The 20487-nt window shown below is 39.1% G+C and overlaps 1 protein-coding gene across 1 annotated transcript in view; it reads right to left on the minus strand.

Moving 5' to 3' along the window:
• Nucleotides 1-20487, minus strand: part of LOC128862023 (dendritic arbor reduction protein 1) — a 129720-nt gene that overhangs the window by 76387 nt on the left and 32846 nt on the right. The window contains exon 4 of the mRNA XM_054100419.1: nucleotides 11960-12019. Coding sequence (XP_053956394.1) covers nucleotides 11960-12019 — 60 coding nt within the window. The remainder of the gene's footprint in view (nucleotides 1-11959; nucleotides 12020-20487) is intronic.

A 20487-nucleotide genomic window follows, 5' to 3' on the forward strand; every position in this document is an offset into this window, starting at 1 on the left:
GTGTTATAGATTCATGTTCGTATGTTGCCAGCGACATGTGGCGTTAACTAAAATAAATCAATTGTCTCGGTTGCAGCAGTTAGTGAAGTTATTACTCAATTGATCGCCCGCAGGCAATCTTAGCGGTATCGACGGATCAACCTAGAGACCGACATGATACAGTGCTGCAATAAAATAGACATTTTTGGGTTTTACCTTGCTTGATATGCCAAAGTCAAATTTATTTTCAGCTGATATGTGTGTGCAGTTGTGTGCTCTTTCTGCGAACGAGCGAGTAAAACAGCAAAAAGCCAGAGCTTTGAAGTTATTTGCAAAATTTCAATAGAAAGGTGCCCTGCAATTCCCTTTTTATTACGCTTTTGTCAGTGAACAAATTTACATTTTCTCTTGGACTCAACTGTGACTACACCTATGCATTAATTATATTGTATATAGAATAGATTTATGATACTTCCAGAGTATCAATGCGGGTTTCGACCTGGAAGGTCAACAATAGACGAAATTTTTTCTCTCAAACAGTCCATGGAGAAATTTTTTGAGCATAACATTGGGCGGCACATGCTGTTTGTTGATTTCAAGCAAGCTTTCGATACCATCAACAGGAGGGCTATCCCCACAATATTTCATAAATGCAAAATCCCAGACAAACTAACCAGAGAAGTGATGATGACTCTGAAAGAAACTGTATCCAAAGTAATGATACAAGATAAAAAAAACCGACCCTTTCAGAATGAAAACTGGAGTAAGACAAGGGGATACGCTCTCATCAACAATCTTCAACCTTATGCTATGCTGTGCCATCGATGAAGTAAGTGACGCAAAAAGGACTGGACATATTTTAAACAGAACTACCCAATTATTCGCATACGCAGATGACATAGCAATTGTCAGTAAAAATATCCACGCCCTAACCAAAACCTTCGCTGATATTGAAACCTATTTAGACTTCAAACTGAGTAGAGACAATTCAATGAGCCTCACCATCGATGAGAGAATTCTAGCAGCGAACAGATCGTATGCGTCGTTAACGAAACTCTTCAAATCAAAACTACTAAACAGACAATGCAAATTGACTCTATATAAAACCATCATTAGACCAGTATTATGCTATGCAGCTGACTCGTGGACGCTAATTGAAGCAGATAAAACAAAGCTGCAAGCCTTTGAACGAAAAGTACTCAGAAGAATTTTCGGAGCAATCAAAGATCACGGCGAGCGAGTGATAAGATGGAACGACGAGCTAGATCAACTGATAAAGTGCGAAAATGTTATACGTTTCATCAAAGCGCAGCGGTTAAGATGGATGGATCACATTACAAGAATTGACGGTACAAGGGCGCAGAAGAAAATCGTAGAAGCCAGAGCGTTCAACACTAGAGCAAGAGGAAGGCCGAGAACAAGATGGGTCGACGAACTAGAGGACGACATCAAGAAACTTAGGATAAGGAACTGGAAAAAAGCGCAAGCGTTCGAGACATATGGAGGTCCCACGTGCAGCAGTCCAAAGCTCATAAAGAGCTGTAGAGCCAAAAGATGATGATGATTTATATTTGCAGTTCGCAGTATTTGCAACAGACCAGGAATATAATTTTTAAACAAATATATAAGGCATACATGGCAACGGCCTTAAAGGTCGTCTGCCGGAATTTGCGTATCACGTAATTTACAATTCATTCTCTGTACTTTAAAGGAACAGTTATGTAAGAAACTAGGTTTTTGCAAGACTCATAATTTTTTCCAAGACTCATCACTTTTTCCATTCAACACATTCACTATATGGTATCATAATGAGTCTAAGTGTTTTTTTTTTTTTGGAAATTTGCAACATAGAATTGTGATAATATTGGGCATCTTCCAATAAAATGTCTTCTTTTTCATTCAGGTTGCAATTATTATTATATACATTTTGCGGATATTTTGTACCTACCAATTTTTACCATTGAAGTAAGTTTTTCCTATGTTGAAGTCTAAATATTCATATATTCTTTCTGCATTTTTGTGACCGTCCCCGCATTCTATTTCGGATTTTATTATTCCTCATCATTATAAGCATTTCTCCTTTTCCTTGAAAAACATTTGGGTTTAGATCTTTATCATCCTATCTTAAATTGAATTTCATTCCTATTTTATTAAGAGATTCAGCCAAGAAAATGTTTTTTTCGCTATACTTTCAGTGTTAGATTATGCGGTAGTCTTTTGTTACTGTACTCAAAAATTGTACTTTTTATACACTTCGATGGGCGAGCGAGAATGGAGAGTAAAAAAAACGTTTTGGGCATTTTCGTTACGCGAGAGAGAAAAAAGATATTACGCAGAGAAAAAGGAGAGAGAGAGAGACCTATACCTTATATGTATCTTAGATACACTTTAGGCTATTCACGTCTCCCATTTTGTGCGGTCCTTTGTTTTTTCTCCCTCTCCTACGCTAAGACTCTAGTCTAAGTCATACGACCTTGCTCGTATTGTCAGAGCAAGAGAGAACCACGTATACATTATATACAAGGCGTTAGAATATAACAGAAAGAGAAAGTGAGTGACGCATAAACGTACAGCACTAACGCCGGAGGCTTGTAGGTTTTAAATAATTTAATGTTAAAGTTCTGTAATTTAGCGAAAAGTTCGTGTATGAAATAAAAAAGAAGTTCATATGCAGAGATGTTCAGTGGAGGGCTGATTGTAAAATTGCAGTACTTTTTAATTGAGAAATATTTTTGTAAATTTGTAGAATTTTTGCATAGAATTTTTTTTGCGTGGGCGGCCTTCGGCGGCGCTTCAAAAAAATAACCCTCAACAGTCCAACTCCGGCTACGCAATCCACAATATTTTTGCGTAGAACTCCTTTCCGTGTTAAAACCATTGAACCCAAAATTAAAATGTTATATGCGTGTGAGTAAAAAGGAGGCACAATAACCTCCATCCCCATAATGAATATGAACTGAAATACTTTATTTTTGTTCATATTTCTGTTTTCATTTGTAGGCATCCGGCAACACCATACTGTTGTCATTCCAATCTTCTTCTTATTCGCGTTTAAAATTGTAAAGTGATTGTATGGACAAATGCATTTGGATTTAATTTTAATGAAAATAATTCGAATATAAGGATAAAAATAAGCAAAAGCACGCGTGTGATTGTATATTTAGTGTATTTTAGTGAAGTGTAAAAAAATATATAGGGTAATGTGCCAAATTATAGTGAAGTTCCCGAGAGCATTTTGAAGGCAAATAATTACGAAATTATTATTTCCCGAATAATTTGGAGTTATAAAGAGTGTTCCTTAACACCTCACTAACATCTCCACCAAGTTTCATTAATAAAGACATTATAGTTTGCCAAAAATTGCCCAATAGACATTATTGCGAATCCCAGGCAAAGAGAGCAACGTATTGTTAGAATAGGATAGATAGTATTGCGCATGCGCGTGCCTTGTCTATACACTTTATAGGGTTAGACGCTATATGTGCGCCACGCTAATACATCGGAGCGAGGGAGAGTATATGCGCGCACGGTTCTAACGCAACGCTTATATATCGCAGCGAGAGAGAGCAGACGCTATATATACGCAGTTGATATACCACGCGTACTATTTTTGTAAATTTTGTTTATTTGTATTTTCTGCAAATGTTGAGAATTTATTTAGAAATATATTCTTTCTCTCTCTCTCTCTCTCTCTCATTCTCTCTCGGGTCTCTCCCTCTTTCTTTGTCTGCCTTGAAAGTTTCACTTCTGTTATTTATACTACGCTACACGCATTTTTTTTTTAACAAGCTTGTCCAAGCTGAATTTATACTTAATTATGCTGAAAGCTTACGCAGGTATTTCTGAAAACTCATTTTAGGAGTCAGTGCTACTTCCAGATAGCAATACTCGTTTGTAATTGTTATATTTCTACCTTTAAATTGCCATTCTTCTCGATGCCGTAATGATCCTGTCTAAACACTATTATTGCTGATGTCTCCAAATTACTGCAGAAAAACTTGCTTATCCTACCTTGTAATACATCAACTTCATCTGCCATTATCACTATGTTATCCACATATTACAGCACACCAATAATTATTTATATGTATATTATCGATATACAGGGTTGGCCATATTAAACTGACCCATGTGATTATTAAAAAAATATGGAAAAAGAAACATTTTTTTGTGTTTCATTGTGAAAAACATTTAATTTAGTTCAAGGAGATTCGTTTACATCACTTTTTGAATATGATATCGCGCAAGTGGTCGCCCTTAGCTCGTATAGCGTAATGTGCCCGTTTTTCGGCGTTTTCCATAGTTTTGGCCAGCGTCTCGGCCGATATGGCGGCTATTTCCCGTCGGCTATTGCCCTTAAGTGCGCCTAGTGTCTTTGGCTTGTTGACGTAAACCTTAGATTTCAAATAGCCCCAAAGAAAAAAGTCCGGTGGCGTCAAATCCGGTGATCGTGGCGGCCAGTCAAAATCGCCGCTTTTTGATATCAAACGGCCAGGGAACAAAGTCTTCAATAAGTTGACGGTGGCTCGTGCTGTGTGTGGTGGTGCGCCATCTTGCTGAAACCAGAAGTGCTCCATACCATTTTCACGAACAATCGGCATCACAAAATCGGTTATCATGGCCCGATAACGCTCTTGATTGACGGTCAATGGTTGGTGTTGACCATTTTCAAAGAAGAACGGCCCAATGACCATATCAGCGCAAATGCCACACCAGACTGTAACTTTTTGGTCGTGGAGAGGTACCTCTTCAATAATTTGAGGGTTTTCAGTGGCGTAGAAACGGCAATTTTGCTTATTTACGGTTCCGTTCAAGGAGAAATGGGCCTCATCACTCATAATGATTTGATGCCAAAAATCCTCATCAGTTTGGGCCATTCGGACGACAAAATTGGCATATTCCAAGCGACGAGGCTTATCGGCCGGCAAGAGTTGTTGATTAGTTGTATTTTGTACGGGAATATCCCCAAATCCAAACGAATGATACGTCGTAGAGTGGTCCGAGGGATGTCCAACTGAGCAGAACGACGATTACCTGACGTTCGCGGCGATGACTCGATACTGGCTCGTACGGCCGCGATATTTTCGTTAGATCGTCTTGGCCGCTTTTTATTTGGACGTCGGGTATTAGCCACAGTGCCGGCTTTTGTGCATTTGCTTGATTGCGTTCTTTGACGGCGCACTTTTCACTTTATTTTTTTTTTCTCCACGCACGTTGCGTTTTTACAATCGAGAAGGAATTTTGAATGTACAGCTGAACAATTTCAGCGCGTTCTATTGGGGTGTACTGTTTCATGGTATAAATCTCCTTCGACTGACGCTTCCAACGCGGTATGTCATTAGCTGATCTGAAATTACAGTAAAAAGTTATAGGGTTACTCAATGGGTCAGTTTAATATGGCCAACCCTGTAGATATATATAGAGCACCTACTAACTCTGCATCATTCTCTTTCACCACACACTTTGTTTCCATATACACTTTTTTCAAAAAATTTACAAATTTAGTGAATAAACCCATTTCGAAAATTCCAATAAAGAAAAATGAAATTACTAATGAGCTTGCCAGGAAAAGGTCGTTTGAATTGGTTTCAGAGGCCTCTCACCCGGTCATCGATATTAAAGGGAAATTATTCAACTAATTTCTCAGGAAAGCACAGTTCAGATGGAGCTCCATTTTTTTTGCTTTTTTTCTTTTGCTGTCTCGAAAATCCTATGACTCGAGTATAATAGACGCAGAGCTGGGGACTGCTCACCATTCGATGTCCAAAATCGGAGGTATGCTTACCAGTCATTGGACGTACAACAGCTGGGTTTACCATTTACATCCCATTAAAGAGGCAATGGGGTCCTTTCACAGAAGGAGACTATTGCGCATTTCCTCTATAAATGTCTCGGTTTAGCGGCCAGACGATTAAGGCACCCAGTCAGTGCTCCTTTCTTCGACAGACTATGGCACTGCGCCAACCTAAATCCCGTCAACCTTCTCCGTTACATGAACAGCTTTGTTTGGGTGTAGATATCTGCCTGTTGAAGGTCTCTTAATGGTACTAAAACGGCGCTTCAGTGCTACTTCGAGAGTGACTGACTGATACTTCAACCTTCCTACCAATCTTCAAAATATTTCAATACTTCACCGACTTCGCCGAACAGCTGAAATTGGCGGCGGATGGGTTTTTCGTTGAAAACATTAAATGAAATGAGGGGCATGCGGGGCAATGAATGAACGATTACCGAACTTTGCTAAATTCATCTACCACCGCTAGGCGATTGTGGTGTAAATCCAAAAAAGGTACGAAAAACAGACACACTAACTAACTAAAAACTAACTAAAATTTACACTGCAAAAGCAATTTATCAAATACCCATAAGTTGTATATAGTCGACCTAAATTTCGAATTTTGTAAACTTGTAATTTCTAATGTGAACATGCGTATATATTTTTATAGTAATTTCTACAAAAATGCGTGGAAATCGTGAATATATAGAACCATTAAGCTCAACTTTCAACACACAACGTGAAATATATTAGTAAAACTGTTACCAACAAATTGGCATAGTTATGCCTGTTCGCCTATTTGCCATGATTGCCTTTGCAGATATTTACAATTTTTGCTATTTAATTTGTTTTTGTATTATTTAAAAAAAAGCGGGCTTTGAACACCTACGTATGTAAGTGTGTATATGTGCAAAGTGGCACCTAACTTCACGCTATTAAAGTTGTTTAATTTTAATTAATGAAGCAACTAAATTGATCATAAATTATTCGTTCCATAAATTTTATAGATCTCTGAATAGAGTGCGGCTAGAGCATTCAAAGGAAAAGGGCATTGTACCTAATTGTATAACTCTGTGCACGAGCAAGTATGTATTTAAACTTTATACAAGATGGCGCAAAATTAATCACCATATCGGATGATTTATTTAATTTTGCAAATGGCGTCGGACGTCAATCGTGTTTGACATTTGTGAACTGAACAGCTGCAGCATGAAAAGAGACTAGCAGAGGAGTGCGTAAAGGTCAAAATAAAGATCTCTGCCTCTCAAAATCATTGAAAAATCATTCAGAATCATTGAATCAGAAAGAAAATTGAATGATTAATTTTGCGCCACGTTACATCTGTAGGTTAGTGTATGCTAGTGGTGCCAATACTAGCAATAAAGTTTCTTCCCCGTATTTCGTGATGTTTTTAAGTCATATCGGGACCCCTGGATTCGTTCCGGAGTTCACATTTAAACTTCACTTCTTCAATATGAGTAAAAACTCAATTCGATATGAGTAAAAATAACTCAAAGCACTTAAATTTGCCAAATACCCGATTCAAAATATAATATTCACCATTGCAAACAAAACTTAAACTTATTATTTCTATTCACAAATAAGAATTCAAATACGAGGTACTTTGGAAAGTAATAATTTTTACAAAAATTCCTAAACGAAAATAAACAGAAAAATATAAAAATAAAATTTCGTAGCATATTTACTCTGCTCCATAAAGCACGCGGAAGTAATCATACAAAATCGTAACTAAAGTCATATTAAAAAAAGAAATATTATTGTAAATTTAAAATGAGTAAGTAAGAACAACAAAGCATTTAAAGTGGTGTCCTCTAAACCTGACCTTAACCTGTTGCATGTAAGACCTACTAATACAAAGTATCTTTTGTCCTCAACACTGTCATCTTCAACTTTGAGTTTATCGCCATGGTGCTGGATCATTGTACACCCACGCTAGTTCCGAGCGGAACTTTTCCCACTCATATTCCCCCAAGGGAGGAGTGGTTGGTGTGGAACATTTAGAGGCAGGGCATGGCAAACATGTTAGCGGATGGCTCGAAGTTGGACGGAAAAATTGGTGGGTGAGTATTCTGCGAGGAGCTCCCCATCAAGCTCAAACTTAGGCTTCCGGACTACTGTAGTGATTTCCAAGCGGAGGTAGCCGCAATTGAGGAAGCTGTGGATTGGTTGCTCACTTCGATAATTACAGCAAAGGAGGTAAATATCTACTCCGACAGCCAAGCGGCAATTACGGTCATGGGCTCGTTGTTTGTGCGTTCTAAATTAGTCGGGGAATGCCTGGCTTCTCTCTCATATATGGCTCATTTGGGTTCCTGGTCACAGCGGCATTTAAGGGAACTGCTGGGCTAATGAGCTGGCTAGGGACAGGGAGGCCTCGAGCTGGTTTCATCGCTAAATGAGAGGATTGGGATTGCCTTGACAACCTGTGGTCTGCTCCTGGAAAGATTCGCCAGTGTGCAAGAGAGAAAAGTCACGAGATTATTCTGGTTATGGGTAGATTAGTTAAGCACGAGAAAACTTCTAAGGCTAACATAGCCGCAGCTCTCGACTTTGATGGGTATCCCAACCGGACATTGTTCGTTAGGTGTCCATGCGGTGAGACATGTGATTGCCTCAAACTCGTTCTGCAAAAGCTTTCTGGAGGATGAGGTGAAATCATCTCAGCACCTTCTTCTCAGCGTCCTGCTCTCGCCTGGCAAAGATTTAGACATTTGGGCTCTCACTTTTTCGTTACACCTGTGGATATTGCGAGTTTAAATATCACACAACTAACTACGAATGTAAATTAGCCACCCTTGGTGGCCGTCGTATGCGCATGGTTGTCATCCTCTAACTCCAAGGCCCCTTCTTGACTTCCTTCTCCTTATCTTGCGTTGTATCAAAACGGACTAATTTTGAATATTTTTATTCCAAGTGGGCCCCTCGCAAAGGCAGCCATTTAGTCTAACCCTAACCTAAGACTTGTCGGCTTAACTGTCAAAAGATATGGGCTAGTACGGAGCTATGCATATGAGCCAGAAACAAAACAACAATCGACGGTAGAAATACCTAGACCACCTTAATTCAACAAAAATTGTTGCGGTAGAAGCACCTCAAAGCAGATAGCCGCCTGTTTTTTCGGAAAATCTGACCATGTCGCAGAGAGCCTTAAAACAGTCAATTCTGAGTGGTAAACATTGTCCATTTGTCATCTGTCAGTAGTTTTTGGAACACTTATGCAAATTAACTACTGAAGACAAATCGTCCTTTACCTAGACAATGCGGGCTCTCTCATATCGGCTCTCACCAGAGAGTTTTTGAGCACTCAACATGAGTGTTCGAATTAATGGATGGTCCGCCTTATAGCACTGATTTGGCTCCTAATTATTTCTTTTTGTTTGCGAAAATCCAATAAAAAATGCAAATCCAACTTTCTCAACGCCTGAAGAAGCTGTTCAAGCTCGTTTTGGAGGTATCCAGTTCAGAGTTGCAAAAGTACTTTGAAAACTGCATCAAGTGAATACAGAAGTATACTGACTTCCAAGGAGAATATTTTCAGAAACAATAAAGCCATTTTCATTATTATTTTACAGTGTTTGCACTATTGGGCGCAAGCATAAAAGGCAAACCTAATAGTCATACATAAGTCATTTGCAGAAATTATAAATAACATTTGAGACCTCTATCTCTTCACTATTTCAAAATATTTCAAGTTATTTTATTAGCGCGTCGGATAAAACATAAATTTCTCGTTTAAGGTAGTAGTCTGGTAACTTATTTTGAAAATTTCGAATTTCGGTTTTTTACATATTTTGAAAGTGCGATATATTGGTAATATACTGTACAAATTTTAGACCGAAATTCGCAAATATTGACGAAATTATAGCACATACATGAGAGCGGCACGTACTTGCGCGGCTCATTTGCTAAAACTTTAAAAGCAATTTGTTTTTTCTGTTTCAGATGACCACAAGTGACGAAATCACGCCGGCCAGCCACTGTACCTCTTTTTTTTTTGCCGCTTGCTGCAGTGTACAAAAATAGTATCAAAACATTAAAAAAAAAAAAAAATTTTTAGTACACCTTCTGATACCTTTAATAACATATCAGAAAATCAAACCGATTGAATTTTATTTTCCCTTCCAAAAAATGCCCCAAACATGGCCTCAAAAACGTGTAGGTTACCAGACTACTACCTTAACGCTGGTTTGTTCTTACAATAATTCTCGAAAGTAAAATCTTAATTAAAGGAAATTTATTGGTTGTTTTATTTTTTATTTATTTTTTCGAGCATTAAGTGTAACATTAAGTATTGGGTTGGCAACTAAGTAATTGCGGATTTTTTTTAGAAAATCAAAGACAATTTTTTCATGGAACTAAATAACTTTATTCTGTAATGTATTGCCCATTTTGCCCATCAATTACCTTTTGCCATCTTTCAGGCAACAACATAATCCCACGTTCATGAAACTTCTGGTTTTTATTAGCAAAAAACGGAATCAGGCACGATTTGACATCATATTCATCCTTGAAATTTTTATGATTAAAGGAGTTTTGTAAAGATCGAAGCAAAAAGTAGTCAGATGGTGCAAGGTCAGGACTATACGGTGGATGTGGCAAAGCATCCCAACCAAGCTCCAATAACTTTTGCCTAGTGGCCAAAGATGTGTGTGACTTTGCATTGTTATGATGGATTACAATACCTTTTCGATTTGTCAATTTGGGCCGCTTTTCTTCAACTGCATTGTTTAATTTCGTTAGTTGTTCATTGTAGGCATCAGAATTGATCGGTTCGGTAGGGAGGTAAGAGTTCAAAGTAGCCAATTCCTTTATAACCCCACCAAACTGATAACAAAACCTTCTTTTTATGAATATCAGCTTCTGATGTTGTTTGGGTTGGTTCACCTGGCCTGCTCCATGATCTTTTCCGCTTGATATTGTTGTATAACGTGAATTTTCCATCGCCAGTCATCAGTCGTTTTAAAAATGGATCATTTTCATTACGTTTCTTTAGCAAATCGCAGCTGTTAATGCGTTGCGTTAAATGCGCGTCTTTCAGTTCGTGCGGAACCCATGTATCGAGTTTTTGAACATAGCCAAGTTGTTTTAAGTGATTGTCAATGTATGTATGTGATACATGAAGCTTCACTGTAATCTCACGTTTATTATTATTATTATTTATTATTATTGCTTTGATTAGAGCATCATCAACTTCAACTGGACGACCAGAGCGTTTTTCATCCTTGAGTGAAAAATTACGAGAACGAAATTTGGGCAACCAATTTTGACGTTGCCGTTCTTTAAAGGCTTCGTCACCACAAACACCATATAACTTATTACGAGCTTACGATTCTGTTTTCCCTTTGCGGAAATAAAAAAAGCAAAATATGCCGAAAATGTTCCTTTTGATTTTCCATTTTTCAATGAACGCCAAACGAAAACTATGCAACCGATCAAAAAACTTTTTGAAGTGAAAACTTCTTTAGAATCGTTGGGAGTGATTTGAAACTCGATGAAACGAAAAAGCGACACTAAAAAGAGACATACATATAGATCTTATAGTATATAGCCCGCGAGAGAATGAGATAGAAGACATTTCTACAGCGTTCCCTATTCTCCGTCTCCTCTTTGTGCGGTGCTATAATTATCCCGCTCCTAATGCTGCTTTCGTCTCATTCTGTCTCAGTTTGTTTTACGGAAGGTTTCACTTCTATCACGTCTAACCGTTAGACTGGTATTTTTTTACTGATTGGCGGTGTAATTGCCAACTATCAAATAGCAAAATGTGTTTTACATTTATACTACGTCTGCAAACCTAAAAATTCAACTGCAGCATGAGTGAAATCCGCAATTCCTTAGTTGCCAACGCAATAAATTAAGCCATGTTCAGTGAAATTTTTTGTTGCAATCAAATTTTGTCAAAAACCGAAAAGGTTTACATATTTCAATTCGATATTTAAAAAAATCGGGGTACGAAAATATATACAAGCCTACCCCTGGATGTACGGGATTCGAAAATTACCGTGATCCTGGGGCCCCTAGTGTCGTATACATAGATATTTAAAATTTTCAGGAATCCCGCGATAAATACAAGCCAATCCCGCGATTGAAAACCACGTAATCCCGAGACTCCGAGCGTCGCATACGCCTTTCAGGAGGAATCATGCAAATATTAAAGTATACGTATTTGTTTTAGCCACTTACCCGTATGAATACGCTGGTGCGCCTTCAGGTGTGAACTCTTCGTATAGACTTTCGAACAACCTGCAAGAAAATATTGCGAAAAAGGTTAATTTCTTGAGAAATTGGGTAATGTAGAGGAAAAAATTAAATAAATTTGTGTGCAAATAAATTCAGTGTGGTAAATGAAAATTAGCTGCGGTTACGCGGTAAGCGAAACCAGCCTTAAAACAGGAGTACCATAAAAACAGCAGAAAACCAACAGCGCAATAACATCTAAAAAAGAATGTTGCTGCCACATTGGCAATATAGCTGCCGCTGCTGCGGTTGTTGGGAGTGTGTTGGCAGCCAACACATTGCTTGGCAAATGTTTAATCTTCCTTGCTGCCACTCGTTAAATTTGATTTTTTGTTTTCTTTTGCTTGCTTGCCAGTTGTTCTGCTTAGCATCTGCACTAAAAACTAGCATACGAACTACCTTTAGCCGCATTGTGGCATGAGAGTAACACGGGCAACATCACTAATAAGCACTAACGTCCAGTGTGGTTACAGTTTTCTTTATTGTTGTTGCAGCGCCTCATTTGCCGACTAATGCAATTTATGTGCTGCAGCAGGCAAATTCACAGAGATTGTGGCCACCGCCACCCCCTGTCGCCTGCTGGTTGCCACAATGCATACAACATACGCTGCCTGCCACATGTAGCTGTTGCTTGTCCTCCGCTTGTTCGCCTGCCAGTTTATGCAACAAGCAACCTGTTGCTGCTGTCGTGCTTTGTGCCATTTCTATGGATTTATTTAAGATTCATTTATTTCCTACTCGCGTTTTCTCTTATTTATTCTTTTTCTGCATTGACCACATTTTACCAACAAGCGCTGTTGAGTCCCCCCTCCCTTTTTTTGTTCAACTACGGTGAAAACAAAACAAAACAAAAAAATAGATATACTTAGAAATGAGAAAAAGTGAAGCTGGCATCTTGATACACGTTCGCTGTTGTTATTGTTGTTGCTGCTTGGCGACTTCAATCCAGCTTGTATTTGGTGGTGTTGTTGTTTCGTTGCGAGCATTAACAAAATGCGCCAAAATAACACAGATTAATGTTGTTATTAGGTCAAATGGGTGGCTGTTTGCCAGCTTAGCCGCTCGGTGTGTTCGACGCTGAGTGAATGGCTGAACGACAACGATCCGCTTGCCCACTCGCGTGCTTGCTAAGCTGGGATTTTGCAAGTACCGTCCTTTGCATCACATTTCTTTTTTTTCTTATTTTTGCTTTATTTTCTGGTGTAATTTTTCACAAGCCTGATTGCCAGCATTAGTAGGCCGCGGTGTTGGCGGTTGCGGTGGCTAACCGGTGCCAGCAACGCTAATTTGTAGCTTAACATTTGTTTTGGTTCAGGGCATAAAATGTTGTTATTTGTAAGCTGATGATTTATGGCGCAATGAAAGCAACAACAAAAACGCTACTGATATGAGCAAAAAAGCGCAGAGATGAGTTCCCAAATGCGGAAGATCTGCCTTACCAAGCCAGCAAATTTGTTAGTTGGCTCAGGACAGCAACTAAAAGTTACAAAAATTAGGCAAATATATTAACAAGAAAGTGTCCATTAGTGAGAAAAATGGCAATAAACATCTCAACGCTCGTCACGTTTAAGCAATGCAACCAATAAAATTGTAAAAAAAAAAAAGATTTTTTTGCTTTCTTTAGTTTCGTTCTCACAGTGTAGCGCCACATGTGCCAGCGGTAGCCCATAACTATTAGCTGCCATTTATGTCCGTGCGTTCGACATATGCAAGGCATAATAATATCAAAGTCATGTTCAACTTTTTGCTCGCCCCCTTCGGCCACTCATCGCTCCAAATGAATAATAATAATTTTGCCTAGTACCTTCTACATGGAGATCCACTCATTGAGCATTGCCATTCATATGGGCTGACAAGCAGGAACTATTTGAGACAACGTCGCAAACGATAGGCGCCACTAAATAGGCAAGAAAATATGCACCATGTGCCTTTGTAGAGAAGCAAGTAAGGTAGGGCTGAACTCGGTGCGGGCTGAACGCTTGGTAGCCGCGCGCAATTTAGTAAAATTTAATTTGAGCTGACTGTTAATTTTTGGCAGCAAACGCATAGACAATGAGAGCTTGCAGCCGCAGATATATATATATATATATTAGGGCGGGTCGATTTAAAAATCGCGCATTGCTCTGTGAAAATCGAATTCTAGCGATCAAAATAAGAAACTTTGCCGAAGGAACCATACCTCTAAAACGAATTCTGATGCCCCCCTATTTGGGTCGAACGAAAAATCCCACTTTGACGAATTTAGAGTGCTCCAATCGAGTCCAAATGTATGACCGACTCCCACTAACTTTGGACGGCCGAGTGGCACACCCCCTGGAGCTCCCCTGGGGGGTTCCCCATACAATCATTTCAAAATATCACCATTTTTGGCCTTTACATGAGAAAAGAAACTAAAAAGTTCATCCCAAATTGGGGGACATCAGAATTCGTTTTAGAGGTATGGTTCCTTCGGCAAAGTTTCTTATTTTGATCCCTAGAATATGATTTTCACAGAGCAATGGGTGATTTTTTGCCTACCCACAAATCGACCCGGCCTTATATATATATATATATATATATATATGTTTTCCTTGAACTCCTTGCTCCACACAGGGCGTCAAAAATTCCAGATCGCCAGCGAGTGCGGCTTTGCGCTATAAGCCTCAGTTCGCTTCATGCTAAGCCAAGAGCTGCCATTTCGAAGTCGGTTCATCTTCGCTAGGTTGTACGAGGTCTTCCAACTGCACGTCCTGCTTGTTGAAAAGGGTTCCACATTAATGCTTGTTTAGCCACATTGATGTGCTCCTTTTGAAATGTGTGACCAATCCATTGCCATTTCCTTCTCCGCACTTCACAGGCAATCTCTACCTGATTGGTAACCCTAAGAAACTCGGAGTTGCTTATTTTGAACGCAGCGGTTGATGAAAATTTGAAGGCGAGAGATGAATAGTCGAGAATTTCGTCTCAATACAAAAAAGTAGACATGGTTTTTATGCGATCACAATAATATTTATGTCGGGTCTAAATGAGGTGGGGGAGGCACTATGTGTGGCCAGCAAGTTTATGGGAAAGTTTTATGAAGTTGCCATTGAGATACAGATAGAAGGCGTGACACCGCCCATTTTTCAACATGGTTCTTACAACGCATTTATTATTTTTTTTTTTTGTTTGAGTTTGTCATCGATACCAAATTTTGGCAATTTTCTAGAAAGTCGCCTTCAACTTGCTTCTCAGCATCTCGTCCACCATCGAGCAACTCGCAATCTTAAAAAGCGCGTTTTGTAGCGAATCGCCTCGAAAGATGGGAAGTGATACCTAAACATCAATGGGAAGCAAAGAAATAAAGTGGGTGATACGCTAAGCCTGCTCTTCATCCAAAGAAAATCATGATATGTATTTGGTGGGACTGGGAGGGCATGGTGCTCTGGAAAATGCTCGAAAAGAATGCCACAGTCAACGAGGAGCTCTACATTGCTCAGCTACATCACGTAAATGCGTCAGATAGAAGGCGTGACACCGCCCATTTTTCAACATTTTGGTTGCAACGCACTTATTGTTTTTAGTTCGTCATCGATACCAAATTTTAGCAATTTTCTATTATTTATAAAAGAGATATCAGGTTGTTTTGCATTAAACAAATAACCGTTATATAGGGAAGGAAAAGATTAATGAGCGATTTCGTTCGTTCTCAATGCCAATTTATTGTATTTTGGTCAAAAGTTAATCTGTTTACTAAATTTCATATAAATCTATTAATTGTTGTTCGAGCTATTGCGCGCACGGACTGCCAAACGGACAGACACAAATAACTACCTCGACCTCGCTCATCATGCTGTTCATTTTGTTGTAGATATGTATATAGCGTACAACCGTTATGCGCACAAAATTATAATACCCTTGTGTGCAGTAGTACGCGCGGGTATAAAAAGCCTAGGAAAAAAATTTGAAATTATTAAATACCGCAAGACAAAGTAGTGTAGTGATCCACGTAATAGCAAATCTGCATATGTAAACATACCATAAATAAATCGCAACATGTAAACTGTTGTGTAGGCTATAGCTGGCGGCTAAATGCTGCAACAACAGCAACAACAAGCATTGCACACATATTGAAGTATGTACGAGCAATATTGCTAACGTTCAAGTTGCGCTTCACAGTCAGTGCGTCGTCGTTGTGGTCGCGCATATAAAAGCGTCGGCTCGGTCATTTGGCCAACAATGAAGTGGCTGGTCGTCGTCATTCTCTCATCCAACTGCGAATGATGCATGACCGGCAGACGATTTTGCATAGCTGCGCACAGTTGGTATGCGCTTTTTATGCCCTGCAGGTAATATTGGCACAGTCTTAAAAGGCGATTAATTCTATAATACCCATTACGTAATTAATTTGAAACTATCGCAAAGCGGATTGAGTGTTAAGTTTTATAATATTTAAGCTGTAGCTAAGCATACCATTCCAGCTAAAATGATTTTGATTAGTTGTATTTGATTTTCTTTTTATATCCGCGCGCACTAAAGTGTACCAGGGTATTATACTTTTATTCACATAACAGGTCGTATGTAGCAGCTGAACGGAAATATAATAAATGTAGAGAAATATTGCAAAACTAAATTTCAAGTTCGCATATTACGCTCGCTTTCATGCGCCGACTCAGCTCAGATTTCACTGATCCAGACACTTCAAAATTACTCTTTACTCTTTCACTAGTCTGCACTAAGTTGGAATATATATACATATATTGGGTTGAGGAATAAGTTCATAGCGTTTTTATAATTTCTTTTATTTTTCTGCGATTTGTTTGCTCTTTCGCAAAGGGTAAATATTAATTCGATAGAACTCTTTCTGCTCCACAAAACTATGTTAATTGTACGCGTATTTTTGAGTTACTTCATTTTTTACTAGTTTTGAGGCTTACAATTTGGAATACCCAGGAGGTAAAAATCAATATCTTCGACACCTGCCCATCTTTGCTTTTCACCGAGCTCAAAAAACTGCCGAAGCAGTCCGGGACATTTGTGACGTGTATGGAGAAGGTGCCATAAGCGAGTTTACAGCACGGAAATAGTTTGCAAAGTTCAAAAATGTGACTTCACGTGGCGACAGGCTTTCTGAATTCGTTAAAGAACGTCTCAAATAAGAATAAGAATAGTCGCCAAACCAGTCGTGAATTGGCGGAAAAAACGAACTGCAATCATGAAAAGATTCTCAGTCACTTTCATTCAATGGGATTTCCGTAAAATTGGGAGCCTGAGTGGCTCACGAACTCAACGAAAAGACAAAGAAAGTCGCCTTCAAATTGCTTCTCAGCATCTCGTCCACCATCGAGCAACTCGCAATCATAAACAGCGCTTTTTGTAGCAAGACGCCTCGGAAGATGAGAAGTGGCACCCATACATCAATGTGAAGCAAAGAAAGGAGTGGGTGGCTGCAGGAGATACGCCAAAGCCGATAGTCAAGCCTGATCTTCATCCAAAGAAGATCATGATATGTGTTTAGTGGGACTGCGATGGTATGGTGCTCTGGAAAATACTGGAAAAGTATGCCACGGTCAACAAGGAGCTCTACAATGCTCAGCTACACCACGTGCATGCGGGTATTCGACTGAGAAGACCTGACCGACATGGGTCCAAGGGGTCGTTCAGCCTCCGCCGTATTCCCCAGTCCTTGCACCCACCGATTACCATCTTTTACGCTCCCTGTCAAACCTTATGTAGAGCGTTACCTTCGATGACAAAGAGGTCCTTAAAAACTGGCTTAACAACTTTTTTGTCACCAGACCAGGCGATTTTTGGCAGAACGGCATCAACAAATTGGTCGATAGGTGGAAAGAGGTTGTAAACAGCAACGGCAGCAAATTGATATAATTATTGCTTTTTGCTTAAGTAGGAGTCTTCAGTAAAAAAGCTACGATAAAAGAAACAAAAATGCTTACAACTGTTTTAGAAAATAAAGTGCGGCTGAACATTTTCTTGTGAATTGCATGTGTGGCACACACAGGCAGGCCCCAGTTGCAACACCAGCTACTGGCATGCAAACAATTATTGATAAGCCCATTACACAGTAGCCACAACTACTTATACATATTTTTGTCTGTATGTATATGTCTGGGCATGTATGTACATTAAAGCGCAATCATCATCAAGAGCCGCAACAGTAGCAACAAATATTAATAACAACAATAACAGCTAGCATTACTGAGTAGCTGTGATGGGTCATCAATTAGTTAAATTAAAAGACAATTTCTTACCACATCACCCATCATTCGCGCGCTCATTTTTCTTACTTCCAAGCTTCCTGTAATCACAGCGAAATTTAAAAGGAAGCGACGACGATTTAGAGACGTCCACTTTGCATGTAACATAAATATACACATACATATGCATGGAAGTGCAGGAGTACAAGTATAATTGGTTGCAATTTTAGCTAGTTAACACTGTTTGATGAGTAGCCACAGTGACTTGTTGAAGGCATCATATTTCGTTCCTCGTTGGCTACTTAATTGTTGACTATCCCCTTATTACTGCCAGTTATTGGCATCAGCCGCCATCTGGTGGATAAGTGGGTGCGTGTAGTTTGTATGCGTATTGGTTGTGTGGGCACAATTAGCAATTCATAAAATTAGCATCATCACCCATACTTTTAATGACAAAGCGCGTACGAACTTATAGGTTCATATGCAGCTCGCGTAAGAATCACAGTGGCAGCACATTTTAAGCAGTTTTGACTACTTTCTCTGCGTCTTTTTTGTTTTTACATTTTTTTTTTGATAAAATTATGCTTCTATCCCTCCAAAACAAATACCATATAAATTAAAGTTTCAAACTTTGCGCAAGATTTACAAAAATTCGACAAATTTCCATTTCAAACCTTTCACACCTTTGATTTATTTATTTATTTTTCGAAGGAAAAATTAATCAACAAAAACAAAATGTGTTACAAACTAATGCAGATGTTTTATAATAATAATAAATAATCTTAATAAGTAAGGAAAAAATATTAAAACACAATAAATCAATCAGTTGAAAGCATAATTATGGTAAGAAGTTTCGCGAAAGTCTTTTTAGAGGAAGCAAAGTCAATGTCAAAAGATTTGTTGATAATATTGAATTGGACCAGACCTCGCATGACAATGAGATGTGGTATTAAGTTAGATTCCCTGCAGAAGGATGGGGCAATCATACAACAACATGAATAATATCAAAGACGAAATATATACATAGACAAAATAGATCGCCGAGACTGCGCAGATTTCAAATTCAAAGGCAGGCATCTAGAATAGAATGAGAGTGTGGGGCCAGAAAAACGAAGGGAACGTAGAGCAAAGCCAATGAAAACTTTGTGGCTACGTTCGATTCGCGTTATATGACAGCCATATCAAAAAGGTGGCAGTCATATCAAGGCCTCCAAATTAAAGATGCATATTCCATTTAAGAACGCCGTAGCCGCTTGGATTGGTGCGTGACTACCATTCGGAATTCACAGATAGAACGTAGGTTCGAATCTCGGTGAAACACCAAATTGAAGAAAAAGTGTTTTCTAATTGCGGGCGCCACTCAGCAGGTAATGGCAAACCTCCGAGTGTATTTCTGCCATGAAAAAAGCTCCTTATAAAAACCATTTGCCGTTCGGAGTCGGCTTGAAACTGTGGAAGAACATCCCATTGCTCTGTGGAAATCATATTCTAGGGATCAAAATAAGAAACTTTGCCGAAGGAACCATACCTCTAAAACAAATTCTGATGTCCCCCAATTTGGGTCGAACTTTTTAGTTTCTTTTCTCATGTAAAGGCCAAAAATCGTGATATTTTGAAATGATTGTATGGAGAACCCCCAGGGGAGTTCCAGGGGGTGTGCCACTGGCATGGGTGGATCGGCCGTCCAAAGTGAGTGGGGGTCGGTTATACATTTGGACTCGATTGGAGCACTCTAAATGGGTCAAAGTGGGATTTTTCGTTCGACCCAAATTGGGAGACATCAGAATTCGTTTTAGAGGTATGGTTCCTTCGGCAAAGTATCTTATTTTGATCTCTAGAATACGATTTTCACAGAGCAATGAGCTTTTTTTAAATCGACCCGTCATATATATATGTATATATATTCCATTCTAGAACGAACAAATTATGTGTAGAGCCCTTTAAGGGTATAAAGATTTGTAAATTCGGTAAACCTGCCCCTTTTCTTTATGTTTTTTTTGCAGCGTCCCATGTGATATCGGCATCTGCTGGCTTGCGCACCAACGCACCCTTCTCCAAGTAATCTGTGTCTGAGCGCGACCTCTGCTCCCTTGTGGCTTCCAGCCCAATGTCATTCTCGTGATGCCAATTTGTGGTTTTCTAAGCGTGTGAACTATCCATCGACACTTTCTGCATTTGATTTGCCATAGGATGGGCGCATCATTCGTTGGTCTCCACAGCGCGTCATTGCTGATGGTGGTTTCTGGTCGACCAGAATATTCAGCAGATGATGCGGAGGCACTTGTTGACGAAAGATTATCG

The sequence above is a fragment of the Anastrepha ludens genome, chromosome 4, assembly GCF_028408465.1.
Source record: "Anastrepha ludens isolate Willacy chromosome 4, idAnaLude1.1, whole genome shotgun sequence".
In the NCBI taxonomy this organism is placed as follows: Eukaryota; Metazoa; Arthropoda; class Insecta; order Diptera; family Tephritidae; genus Anastrepha; species Anastrepha ludens.